The 13,871-nt window shown below is 52.2% G+C and overlaps 1 protein-coding gene across 1 annotated transcript in view; it reads right to left on the bottom strand.

Moving 5' to 3' along the window:
- Positions 1-3,523: 3,523 nt before the first annotated feature.
- LOC116822741 (NACHT, LRR and PYD domains-containing protein 3-like) overlaps positions 3,524-13,871 on the bottom strand; it is a 35,381-nt gene continuing 25,033 nt past the window's right edge. Inside the window, 3 exon segments of the mRNA XM_075065829.1 lie at positions 3,524-3,719; positions 4,594-4,764; positions 11,494-11,658. Of these exon segments, the coding sequence (XP_074921930.1) occupies positions 3,524-3,719; positions 4,594-4,764; positions 11,494-11,658 (532 nt within the window).

Raw genomic sequence — 13,871 nt, 5'->3', positions numbered from 1 at the left:
CAATCAGAGACCTTTTACCTTTCGGAAAAAGCTGGGAGCACCCTGAGAGGAAAAAAACAAGCCCTCTTCTAGCTGCCCAAATGGACATTTTCCCTGAAAAATCTTCTGACAGTGTTGACTGTATTGGATAAGAACCTGGAACCATGAAAAAATGTCCCTGAGGACTCCCGTAGCCCTGAAGAAGGTGAGAGTTCTTTTGCATTAGCACAGCTATCACAAGAAATACAAACTCTGAAGGACAGTGTTATTTCTTGAGTCATGATCTTTACTGGACTCCAGCAAAACTGACCCAGAAACATACACCTGGGATTAATAAAACGGAGACGGGCACAGGAAATCCTGACTTAACAGCTGTAGGACTGTGAAAAACTACAAAACCCCTTGTGAATATGAAAATAGTGACTGAGTTATTGGAACAGAATGGAAATTCCTGACTGGTTCTTGAGTCTCCCCGCTGCCCTGACAGACTGAACATGAGCAGTTACCAGATCGCTCCATCAAATTCCCACGTCTCTCCCTCTCCTGGGCCCTGAACCCCTTCCTCCCTCTTGCTCACTCCCCCCACAATCCAACTTCCCCCACCAAGGTCAGACCAAAAGCAGAGCAAATCCAGCTCCTACTCCTGCCTCTCACCCTCTGACAACCTCTACCTAGTCAACTACCGCAGATGCTGAAATACGCTGTTGGAGTCCCTGGGGATGGCGGGGATTCTCTCAAAAGAGGCAGGTGTCCGTCTGTCCCCCCTACCAAGCTGTTGCCCCAGCTGGGGGCAGGCCAGCCAAGCCAGACCCACAATGGTGCAGTATCTTCCGCTCACAAGCTCTGCTATGTTTCTATGACCAGATCAGATTTTATCTTTTTCACAGCATCCAGCTCTGCCTGTTTCTTTGGTTACATGCCACTTGGACAAGCTGTGAGGAAAACAAGGGAAGAAAAGGCAGTGTTAATTATCTCTCAGTAACTGGTTGAAAGAGAGGAAACAAAGGGTAGGAACAGATGGTCAGTTTTCACAATGGAGAGATGAACAACAGGGTCCTCCAAGGATCGGTACTGGGGCCTGTGCTGTTCACCATATTCATTAATGATCTGGAAAAGGGGATGAACAGTGAAGTGGCAAATTTTCCAGACAATACAAAATTATTCAAGATCATTAAGTCCAAAGCAGACTGTGAGGAGCTACAGGGAGATCCTACTAAACTGGGTGACTGGGCAACACGAAATTCAGTGTTGTTAACTGCAAAGTAATGCACACTGGAAAAAAAGAACAAGCTATACACCCACAACGATGGGTTCTAAATTAGCTGTTACTACTCAAGAAACGTCTCGGAGTTACTGTGGCTAATTCCCTGAAAACTTCTGCTTAATGTGCAGCAGACGTCACAAAGACTAACGAGTATTTTAGAAACCATTAGGAAAGAGAATAGATAATAAGACAGAAAATATCATTGACACTTATAAATCCATGGTTTAGCCACATCTTGGCTACTGTATCCAGTTCTGGTCGCACCCATCTCAAAAAGGATATAATGGAATTGGAAAAGGTTCAGAGAAGGGTGACAAGGATGATCATGGGTATGGAACAGCTTCCATATGAGGACTAAAATGATTAGAGCTGTTCAGCTTGGAAAGAAGATGATTAAAGGGGATATTATAGAGGTCCATAGAATCATGGATGGTGTGGAGAAAAACTGTTTTTTACCCCTTCAAACAGTGCAAAAAACCAGGGGTCATCCAATGAAATGAATAGACAGCAAGTTTAATACAAATCAGAGGAAGTACTTTTTCACACAATGCACAACTGATCTGTGGAACTCACTGCTATGGGATGGTGTGATGGCCAGAAGTATAACTGAGTTCAAAAAAGAATTGGATAAGTTCATGGAGGACAGGCTCATCAGTGGCTCTTAATCCAAGACGCTCAGGGATGTGACCCCATGCGCAGGACAATCCTAAACCTCTGACTACCAGAAGCTGAGAGTGGAAGATAGGGTGGATCATTCCAAAATTGCCCTGTCCTATACTCCCCCTGAAACTTTATATGGGCCATTGTCAAAGACTGGCTACTAGGCAAGATGGACCATTGTCTGACCTAGGGTGACAGCTCTTATGTTATATTCTCTGCAGACATAACGCCTGTCGCCACAGCTTCTCTGAGGCACAGTGCGCTGCCCACTACTGGGTTCTTTCTCATCTGCCTGCCAGAGCCCACAGGATCCATGTCACTGTCACTCCGCTGCCTGCTGAGCTCACTGCTAGCAGGTGCCTTTCTCTTGTGGGAGTAGAGGAAAAGCACTAGTGCAATCTGTAGCCTGGCCTGTTCCTCCCCACACTCCACTCACCCTGTGAGCTCTGGGCAGGGACAGCAATGTCCTTTCTGCACATAAAGGGCTGGATTGTGCAGCCCTTGCACAGGGCAGTGAGCACTTACTGTCATGGACAGTCCCATTGATCACTGTGGGGCTACTGAGCGCTCACAAGGGACAGGGGCTGCAAAATCCAGCACATAGAATCTCTCCATGGAAGCAGCAAGATCTCAGCTCTCATTGCTGCAGGGGCTCCTCACGCCCCCCTCCCCACAGGCTTCCGTAACACAGCTCTTGAAGGGGGCTGTTGTGGGGCTGCAGACTCGGCCGGAAACTACTGCAATGAAGATGGGAGCTCAACAGCCATCCCGGCTGCAGGAAGATATTAAAGTTTCACTTATTCTTGTATTTCTTTTACAGCGAGTTTGGGGGAATGGGGTTTGTCTGTTTGTTTACAGTAAATGTAGGCGGGCAGGCTCCCATGCTCCAGTTAAGAGCATGGTGCTGTTCTAAAGGTAACCCACCCTTACCTAGTGTGGCTCTGTCCCCCTCTAATGGTTGGTTTACATAAAAGTTTGAGACGACTACAACGTTCAGCTGAATGGTTGGTTTACATAAAAGTTTGAGACGACTACAACGTTCAGCTGACAGATCTGGGTGCTGTAGCTCAGGCAGTAGATAGAGGCTTGTGTGTTTAGATCCAGAGATCACACATTCTATTCCTCCAGCCAGCTACCCTCCCAGGGGAGTCACATTACACTGGCACAGTTACATTTACATCTAGCCACTTATTTCCAAATGCTTGATGTAAAATATAAAGTTTCCAAATCTAAATTGTTCTGAAAGCTGCCTCGAGGTTTCTGCACAGGCTCACTTATACATCCCAGAAATAAAGGGGAATCTCTAAAAAACACTCATCTTTTTTAAGGTATTTGCTACCCCGAAGCTCCACATAACCTGCTTCCATTCCTCCCATCTGGCTTCAATCCTCTCTAGTCTTCTTGTCTCTCCTGTCCTTCTCTCTGACTTGTTCAAGCACTTTTCATTTTCCTCTTCAGGAAAACCACTATATTATAATCCAACTTTTTTAACTAGTAAAATGATCCCTACCAGTACCACAGTGGGAGAAGCATGTGAGCCAGTTACTGGGTTAGGGGCATAGCCAGTAACATGGATTGTAGTAAAAAGGGCTCATCATGACCTTGTGTGACAACCACAGATTAAAGGGGCCCAGCTCTAACGTACACCAGTTTCTGCAGGTTGCAGGCTGGCTGTGTCAGCCCCTCACACAGCACCTTCACTCTGGAATCTTCCCCTTTGTTCTCCCGCAGGTCTAGCTCGGTCAGGGTCCGGCTGGTGCTGAGAGCGGAGGACAGCTCCCTGCAACACACAGCTGTGAAATCACATTTCTCCAATCTGCAAAAGCCAGAGATACACCAAGAGGAAACAATGCTTATTTTTTGCCTCATTCCCTGGTATCAGTGGTGGCTTAAAGGAGATTCTCTACTGTGGACATGCACAGATACATCACAATGCTCCCATTGGCACGACAGGCCCTGGAGGGAATTCCTTTCCACGTGCACCTGTTGCATCAGTTACTGTTTAGAAATGTCACTGACATCCAGGGGACATTTCTAATGAGTTGTAACTACTCTGCCAAGTGTCTGGGCTGGACTGAAATGGCACTTAGGCACCTACTCTGGGATTTTCATCAACTAAAGAGCTTCACAATCATTTATAGCTGTCTGGGATTGTTGCCTGTTGCAACTGGACCTGCAGAGCTAACTGGACCTGCCAGTGCCTAGAGAGATGGGCAGGCTGAGGAAGAGAGTGGTGAAGGATAAAGTACCAGGGCTGCCTCCATAGATAGTCCCCAGGTAATGATTATTCCTGGTTCATTTCTTAGTCTTTTTAATCTTTCCCACTTCCTTTTTCCTCTTTTTCTAGTTATCAGGCTTTGTCCCAGGATTAAGTCTTGTGATGATGGTAAAGCGTTATTCTAATCAAACTGTGAAAGTCTCCTATAACTATGTTCTCCTTCACACGTAGTGAATAAAATAACCCAAGCACCTATTTCAAAATGCACTGCATTTATAGTGTATGAAGTATCATTGATTGATCCAACTCATTTAGTAACATAACAGATCTACACAGCAGTGGGTGGGCCTCTTTCCCACTCCTTGGGAAGAGTAGGTGTTTTTCAAGAGTTGTTGGTGCATTCATAGCATGCTGAAATCACGATAGTCCAATGGTTACTAGCACAAACTAGAGGAAATCAGCTGTTCCTTACCCTAGTTTCTGTAGTTTGCAGTTGGGATGTTTCAGTCTCTCACACAGCAGCTGTACACCTGAATCTCTGATGGTGTTGTTCTTCAGGTCTAACTCTGTCAGGGTTTGGCTGGTGCTGAGAACAGAGGAGAGATTCCCACGACAGGCAGTAGTGAGACTGCAACTCGGCAACCTATAGGAGACAGATATATAGAGAGAGCAAAATAACTACTTGTTTGGGCCCCATTCTCTGTATTTCCTGTCACTTATCAACATGTATCTCCAAAGAGATTCCTAATTTAGAGACAATAGTGAGAGATCATTTTATTTCAGTTTAAATATAGACACCCATGCAGAGCTCTAGGCTCCTAACACATAATTAATACTATAGTCAACCCCCACTACATCCTTCTGGGAAGCAACCCTCTCCAAAACCCAGGTTAAACAGGTGTCTTTTGCAGCATGTCTGGAATATCTGCAGGCTATTTTGTACCACAAATTCCAGAGTCCAGGAGTCCTCCCAGTAAGTGCCCTGCAAGCTGGCCCTTCTCTTTTATAACAAAGGGAACCCAGTTCAAACATCTCAGCTGTGGCAGCCTGGCACAGGAAGAGAGGTGATTTCTCAGATGGGCTGGGCCCAGGTGATTTAGAAAACTAGCTGTTACATAAGAATGGCCCTATTGGGTCAGACCAAAGGTCCAGCTAGCACAGTACCCTGTCTTCTGACAGTGGCCAGTGGCAGGAGCCCCAGAGGGAATGAACAGAACAGGTCACTGTCACGGAGTCTGGGGGTTCCAGCCCTGCACCCCTCTTCCTGGGACCCACAGTGACTTTTATCCAGCCAGTAAAACAGAAGGTTTATTGGACAACAGGAACACAGGTTACAGCAGAGCTTGCAGGCACAGTCAGGACCCCTCCACTGAGTCCTTCTGGGGGTTCAGGGTGCTTGGATCCCAGCTAGGATACCCTGAATTCCGCCCCACAGCCCCCGAAACCCAAACTGTCCTGCCTTTCCTCCTCCGCCGAACCCTTTGTTCCCCTTCTCCTCTGCCCAGGTGCTCCCCCTCCCCCCTGCCGGGTCGGGTTACAGCCCCTACAGACACCTGTCCGTCACCTAAAAACATCCCCTGCTCTCCCATTCCCCATGCAGACAGCCCCTACTCCATCACACCTCTCCCCCCTTCGGAACTGAACTGAGCGGGGTCACTCTGCCCAGTGACCTGGGGAAGTTCAGGGCCCCCTCTCGGGACAACGCGTCCGCTATCAGGTTGGCACTTCCCTTCACATGGACCACGTCCATGTCATAGTCCTGCAGGAGCAGGCTCCACCTCAGGAGCTTGGCGTTGGCTCCTTTCATCTGGTGCAGCCAGGTCAGGGGAGAGTGGTCGGTGTACACGGTGAAGTGTCGCCCAAAGAGATATGGCTCTAGCTTCTTTAAGGGCCCACACCATGGCCAGGCATTCCTTCTCGATGGCCGCGTAGTTTTGCTCCCGGGGTAGCAGCTTCTTGCTCAGGTACACGATGGGGTGTCTCTCCCCCTTTTCATCCTCCTGCATTAACACCGCCCCAGTCCCGTGTCTGAGGCGTCGGTGAACACCATAAAGGGTTTGTCAAAATCTGGGTTCGCCAGAACTGGGCCACTGACCAGAGCCTCCTTCAGCGCCCGGAAAGCCTCCTGGCACTGCTCGGTCCAGATTCACCTTGTCTGGCTTCCCCTTTTTGCACAGCAGTGATGGGGCCGGCTACGGTGCTAAAGTGGGGCACGAACCTTCGATAGTACCCGCCATCCCAATAAAGGCCTGGACCTGCTTCTTGGTTTGGGGAGCAGGCCAGTCTCTGATCACCTCCACCTTGGCTGGTTCCGGCTTCAGGCAGCCGCTCCCACCCGATGGCCCCAGGTTAAGATACTTCCGCCATCCCCACCTTGCACTTCTCAGCCTTTACGGTTAACCCAGCCTCCGGATTCGGTCCAGGACTTGTGTAACCTGGGACACATGGTCCTCCCAGGTCTGGCTGAAGACGCAGATGTCGTCAATATAGGCCACGGCAAAACTCTCCATCCCCCTCAGTAGCTGATCCACCAGGCGCTGGAAGGTGGCCGGCGCTCCCTTGAGGCCAAAGGGCAGGGTCAGAAACTCGTAGAGCCCCAGAGGGGTGATAAAGGCCGATTTCAGCCTGGCATCTGCGTCCAGCGGCACTTGCCAGTAGCCCTTGGTAAGATCCATGGTGGTGAGGTACCGAGCACCTCCCAGCTTGTCTAGGAGCTCGTCAGGCCTGGGCATGGGTAGGCATCAGATACGGTGATGGCATTGAGCTTTCGATAGTCCACACAGAACCGGATTGACCCATCCTTCTTGGGGACCAGCACCACTGGCGAGGCCCAAGGGCTGGAAGACTGCTGGATCACCCCAAAGCCAGCATGTCCCTGACCTCTCTTTCCAGATCCTGGGCAGTTTTACCAGTGACCCGAAAAGGGGAGCATCTTATAGGGGGATGTGACCCGGTCTCCACCCTGTGGACAGTCAAATTAGTGCGTCCAGGCTGGTTGGAAAACAGCTGTCGGTACAGATGCAGCACCCCCTGATCTCAGCGTGCTGGGCCATGGTCAGCTGATCAGAGAGGGGAATCGCACCTCAGGGGGGAACCAGCTTTTGTCCCAGGGAATAGATCCACTAAAGGGTCATCTCCCTGCCCCTCCCAGTGTCCACACACGGCCAACACCACATTTCCCTGTCATAGTATGGTTTCATCATGTTCACATGGTACACCCCGCGGTGATGTGCCCGGTTTGACAGCTCCACCACATAGTTTACCTCATTCAGTTGCTTGATAACCTTGAAGGGTCCTTCCCAGGCGGCCTGGAGTTTGTTTTTTCCTCACAGGGATGAGAACCATCACCTGATCCCCGGTGGCAAAGGCCGGGCCCGGCCGTGCGGTCATACCAGACCTTCTGCTTCCTCTGGGCTCGGGCCAGATTCCCTGGCCAGGCCCATGAGCTCGGCCAGTCTTTCCCGAAGGTCAGACATACTCCACCACTGACTCTCCCTCGGGGTGGCTTCCCCTCCCATTCATCTCTCATCAGGTCCAGGGGCCCCCTTACCGCCTTCCATACAACAGTTCGAAAGGCGAAAACCCGGTAGAACTCCTGGGGTACCTCCCTGTACGCGAACAGCAGGTGAGGTAAGTATTTGTCCCAATCCTGCGGGTGCTGGTTCATAAATGTTTTTAGCATCATCTTCAGCGTCCCGTTGAACCTTTCCACCAGCCCGTTGGACTGGGGGGTGATACGCTGAGGCCCAGTTGTGCTGCACCCCCACATTTCTGCCATAAGGACCGGAGCAGGTCGACATGAAGTTGGACCCCTGATCCGTTAAGACCTCCTTGGGGAACCCCACCCGGCTGAAAATTGTCAGCAGCGCATCTGCCACTGTGTCTGCTTCGATAGAGGACAAGGCCACCGCCTCGGGGTAGCGAGTGGCAAAATCCACCACCACCAGGATGTATTTTTTCCCTGACCGGGTCATCTTGCTGAGAGGTCCCACTATGTCCATGGCCACCTTCTGGAAAGGTTCTTCTATGATGGGTAAAGGCCTCAAGGCTGCTTTCCCCTTGTCCCGGGCCTTCCCCACCCTCTGGCAGGGGTCACAGGATTGCAGTACTGTCGGACATGGGTAAAGACCCCAGGCCAGTAAAAGTTCTGTAGCAGCCTCTGCCTGGTGCGCCGGATTCCCTGGTGTCCTGCGAGAGGGATGTCATGGGCCAGGTACAGCAGCTTGTGGCGAAACTTCTGGGGAACACCAGCTGCCTCCTGATCCCCCATGACTCTACTTCCCCTGGGGGAGCCCATTCTCGGTACAGGAACCCCTTCTCCCACAGGAACCTCTCCTTGCAACCTCTCCTCAGGGTCTGTTCCGCACTAAGGTCAGCCCGGTCCCTGGGCTTCCGCAAGGAGGGATCTTTCTGCAACTCCGCCTGGAACTCAGCAGCTGGGACAGGGATGGGGACCAGCTCTCTCTTGCTGGCTGGGTCTGAGGTCGCAGCCTCTCTGAGCCATGCCCCTGGGCGCACTCCCCGCCCCCCAGGTTAGGGTCCTGCACCTCGGGCCGAGTACCTCCCCGTTGTCGGGGTGCAGTGCCCTTTGCCGACTCTGACTACGAGTCACGACCAGGGCACTCTGAGTGCTACTAGGCCAGTCCTCAAGGTCCCCTCCCATTAACACGTCTGTGGGCAAATATGGGTGTACCCCCACGTCCTTGGGGCCCTCCTTGGCCCCCACTTCAGATGTACTCTCGCCACGGGCACCTTGAATGGGGTCCCGCCCACGCCCATCAGGGTCAGGTAGGTGTCGGGCACCATCCGATCTGAGCCCCACCTCGGGTCGGGCAAGCGTCACCTCTGCACCGTGTCCCAGTACCCAGTGACCTCCCTCCCATCTACCTCCAGGGAAACAAGGCACTCTTCCGGAGAGGGCAGCCCCGCGCCCACCCGGTAAACTAAGAACCCGGAGGCTGGCGCTTCAGCCCCCCAGAGGAGCTGACCTGGGGACCTCCTCCTCCTTCATAGGTGGTATGTTGCCAGCCCCCCTTTCCCAGGAATGTAGCCCATCTTCCGATTGGGTTTTTACCCAGTCCACCCTCTGCGGGTTGGGTCTGCTTGGTCTGTCCCTGAGCTTGGGGCACTGGGCCCCGTATGTGGCCTCGTTGGCCACACTTGATAGCAGCCCATGTCTCGTGGGTCCCCTGAGTGGGTCGGTTCGGAGGGACCTGACACTGGATGTTCCCCCTTTTGGGGGGTTCTCCATAGGCCCCCGCTGGGAGGTCCCATGATGACTCTCTCTCTGCGTTGAGGCAGGCCTGCTCCTTCGAGACTCCTCCCTGCCATCCCCTGCCCGACTGTCCACAAATTGGTCGGCAAGTTGGCCTGCGTGCTGCGGGTTCTCCGGCTTCTGGTCCCTCAACCACAGCCTCAGGTCGGACGGGCACTGCTCATACAGGTGCTCCAGTATGAACAGGTCCAGCAAGTCCTCTTTAGTTTTGGCCCCCGCTGTCCACTTGCGGGCATACCCCTGGCCCGGTTGACCAGTTGTAGGTATGTGATCTCACGGGTTTTACGCTGACTCCGGAACCTTTTCCGGTACATCTCAGGAGTCAGCCCAAACTCGCGGAGCAGGGCCTGTTTGAACAGTTCGTAGTCCCCCGCCTCCGCCCTTTCAGTCGGCTGTACACCTCCACGGCTGTGGAGTCCAGTAAGGGGGTGAGAACTGCGATCCTGTCTGCAGGGCCAACCCCGTGCAGCTCGCAGGCATTCTCAAAGGCCGTCAGGAAGGTATCTATGTCCTCCCCCTCCTTACGCCGGGGCAGCAAGCGCTTATCAAAGTTCGTTGTAGGCTTGGGGTCCCCCCTCACTCACCGCAGCCGGGGCCTCACGGCTCCTCAGCCGGGCCAGCTCCAGCTCATGTTTACTCCTTCTCCTCCAGCTCATGTTTACGTGTTTCTCCTTCTCCTCCAGCTCATGTTTACGCTGGTTCCCGCCTCTCCTTTTTCCTCCAGCTCGCGGCTGCGCTGCGCTGGCTCTCCTCATGTTTACGCTGGTTTCACCTTCTCCTCCAGCTCTTGCCTCTTTAACTCGAGCTCCTCCTGTCTCAACTTCCTTTCCTCTTCCAGCCACGGCCTGCTCGACAGCTGTTCGAGCGTCGCCGGGAGGATCCCCTGCTGGGGGTGAGCTTCGCTGGCAGGATCCCCTGCTGGCCGGGGGGTCACGGTGCCCCGGCATTCGCTGGGCTCCTCCCCGCCCTTCCCTAGGCCTAGGAAGGGGGGTCTCGGGAAGCCCTCATCCGCCGGCTGACCACTCCCAGCGGGGACAGACACTGGTGACTGCGCTGCATCTGCCAGGCTGCTTCCCTCAGAGACAGGGCTCCGTTCCGGTTCTCCCTCCTCCAGCTGGGCAATCAGCTGGTCCTTGGTCAGCCTCCCGGTGTGCGCAGCCCCCTCTGCTTGCACAGCTCCAGCAGGTCACACTTGCGCCGCTTGGCGTACATCTTCCTGCTGGCCACTCACAGGTCGGGGTGCTCGCCGCTCCCCACGGTTTCCAGGGGACCCCTAGTGCACCAGCCCCTTCTTGAGGGTCACCACCTCTCTGCCAGGGTCGAGCTGCAGACTCCTCCGCCCCTGGGACCGCTCGCTGCAATCCCCCGGGGACCCTGTTACTGCAAAGTCCTTTCTCACTGGGCACACACTCCCAGGGGTTAATCACCCCTTCGTTTTACTGCTCCCCAGTCACTTACTGCAGGAAGCGCCGTCCACGGGTTGCAGTATCTCCCGCCGCTGCCACCAGTTGTCACGGAGTCTGGGGGTCCAGCCCTGCACCCCTCTTCCTGGGACCCCACAGTGACTTTTATCCAGCCAGTAAAACAGAAGGTTTATTGGACAACAGGAACACAGGTTACAGCAGAGCTTGCAGGCACAGTCAGGACCCCTCCACTGAGTCCTTCTCTGGGGTTCAGGGTGCTTGGATCCCAGCTAGGATACCCTGAATTCCGCCCACAGCCCCAAACCCAAACTGGTCCTGCCTTTCCTCCTCCGCCCGAACCCCTTTGTTTCCCTTCTCCTCCGGGCAGGTGCTTGAACCCCCTCCCTCCTGCCTAGTCAAGGTTACAGGTTAATCAGATCCTGTCCCTCACCTAAAACATCCCCTGCTCTCCCATTCCCCATGCAGACAGCCCCTACTCCATCACAGTCACCAAATCATGACAAACAGAGGCTAGGAACACCATGCCTGCCCATCCTGGCTAATAGCCATTGATGGACATATCCTCCATGAATTTATCTAGTTCTTTTTTGAACTCTGTTATAGTCTTGGCCTTCACAATATCCTCTCACAAGGAGTTTCACAGGTTGACTGTGTGTTGTGTGAAGTTACTTACTGTATCTTCTGCTTTTTGCAGTCTGGAGGTCCCTCCCACAGTAGCTGCACTTGGGAATCTCCCAGTGTTTTATTCTCCAGTTCCAGCTCTGTCAGACGCTGGCTGGTGCTGGAAGCAGAGGAGAGATCCCCACAACAAGCAGCTGTGAGATTGCAATGCCCTAACCTGCCCAAGACAGAAACATACAATTACTCCCTGTTTGCTGTGGTTCCCTCTCTGTCAGCATCTGCCTGGAAGTGGGTGGTACATTCAGAAGAGACCAGTCAGGGGACTCTAGCAGGATTGCGGGATGTCGGCACCAAAGGACCCTGTGTGAGTCCGTGTGTCCCTGGCTCTGTCAGTCACTCTGTGCTCCACAAGGGAATGTTTAGATGAACTGAAGGGAGGGGAGCAGCATGTGGTGGCATTTGCAATGGACTGGAGAATCTTAAAAAGACACCAAGAAACAGTTCAAACCCTCTCCCAGTACTGGTATCCTGGTTCCTTTCTGCTCAAGCAAATGAAATCTAAGGTTCTATATGAGCTTCCCTGCCTTTCCCCAAAATGTTCCCCAGTGCATAAAGCTATCAGCCCTGATGTGGGAGCTGAAACCTTCTCAAATGGGAAGACAAGTTACCCTATTTTGCTCAGTCAAACTCTCATTGCTCATGATATCGGGGGACTGGGAAGGGCTCAGCTTCCTAGGCAAAGAGTCTGGATGGGGCTGTGGAGGCGCTTGTTGTTCTGCACAGCCTGTTTGGAGGTGGACACCGAATAAGAACCTAAGCACTAGTGATCACTCAACACCACAGATATGATGCACAACCCACTTCCACAGCCTGTCTCTTTAGCACCATTGGGTTCCGTGCTTCCAGAGGGATTTTATGGGTGCTTGAGAAATGATCTTCCTCCCCTCCCTGTATTAGACCCACTTACAAAGGCCAGAAATGGGGTTTACAGTGCCTGTAAAATGAAGGATTTGCGGTGAATCCCACCTAGTGCTCCTTGTAATGTGTTCCATAGCTGGGACACGTGGTCTCAGGGACCAAGAGATCCCGATAAACTACATGCTGTTGTGCTGGCTCCGCAATCAATAAATGCCTCAGAAGGGGGTGGTGGGGAGAGGGTGTTTCTTGGCCTATTGAATTGCTATGGGAAGTTTGTGATTATAAAGGGTTCAGCCATGGAGGTTAAGTGGCTACATATGAAGGAAGCCTGGGCCTGGATCACAGAATCTATCTGGCACATCTTGGGACACTCAGGCAAAATCTCCCTTACCAGTAAAATGGGGATAACAGCATTGACCGATCTCAAAAGAGTGGCCTGGGGATTGAATAAATTATGTTGTAAAGTTCGACCTAAGTGCAAAATGTTGTTAAAGTCCATCACTGGCAGAAGTGGAAAAAGATGGCAGGGATTCGTGGCTGCTAGCCCCGTGTTTGTTCCTCTGCTCCATGCTGTCTGCAAATATAGGTTCAACATTTGTTACCTTCCGATCCTCTGGGGCAGTCGCTGACAGATTGCACATTCCTGTAAGCAGCTCGACCATGTCATTCTTCAGGTCCTTCAGAACCCTTAGCAGTGCAGCATCTGTGGACTCATCGCTCAAATTTATCAGTTTGTTCCAATACCACCTCCATGGGCATCTCACTCTCATAGTTCTTCATCTCTACTACTGACCACGGCTGGCGTTGGTGTCTCCCCAACAATCGCTGAAGACTGAGGCAAAGAAATCATTTAGCCTCTCTTCAGTGTCCTTATCCTACAATAACTGCTCCCTGTATACCTTGGAGGCCCAGTGGACCCACTGATTTCCATGGAGGCTTCCTGCTTCTGACGTACTTAAAGAATTTCTTGCTCTTTGTTTTTATAGCTTTGTGTATTTGCTCTTGCCATTTTGCTTCCCTCTCTGATTTGAGCGGTGTGGGCCTTTACAGACTCTGTTATTGCAGCCTCCAGGCAAAATCTAATTTTAATGTTTTGACTTTTGACTGTAATGTCTTCCTCATTTCATTAAATCTGCCTTTCTAAAGATTAGTATCACCATGCTCCCTTCCCTCCCCACCCCCACCCCGAATGTTGAATTTAATTATACTGTGGCCACGGTTACTTAGTGGCTCAAGTATCGTTACTTCTCACACTGACTCCAGAGTCTTACTTTGGATGAAGTCATGAGCACTGTCTCTGCATGTGTCCTCTGCTCCTAACCGTTCCCAGAAGCAATCATTGAAAGTGTCAAGAAATTGCATCTCTAAACTGTGGCAAATTGCCGGTACTGTTCTCTGGGTCTCGCGCTTTCTCTTCTCTGGGGTAGGTTCAGGGCGATATTGCTTGCCTCTGAACCAGTTCTTAATCACTCCCCTAGTGTCCTTGGAGGAGGGGAGTGGAGAGGGAGGGAC

The sequence above is a fragment of the Chelonoidis abingdonii genome, chromosome 4 (assembly GCF_003597395.2).
Source record: "Chelonoidis abingdonii isolate Lonesome George chromosome 4, CheloAbing_2.0, whole genome shotgun sequence".
Lineage (NCBI taxonomy): Eukaryota > Metazoa > Chordata > Testudines > Testudinidae > Chelonoidis > Chelonoidis abingdonii.
This window is presented reverse-complemented; position numbering and strand designations above follow the sequence as displayed.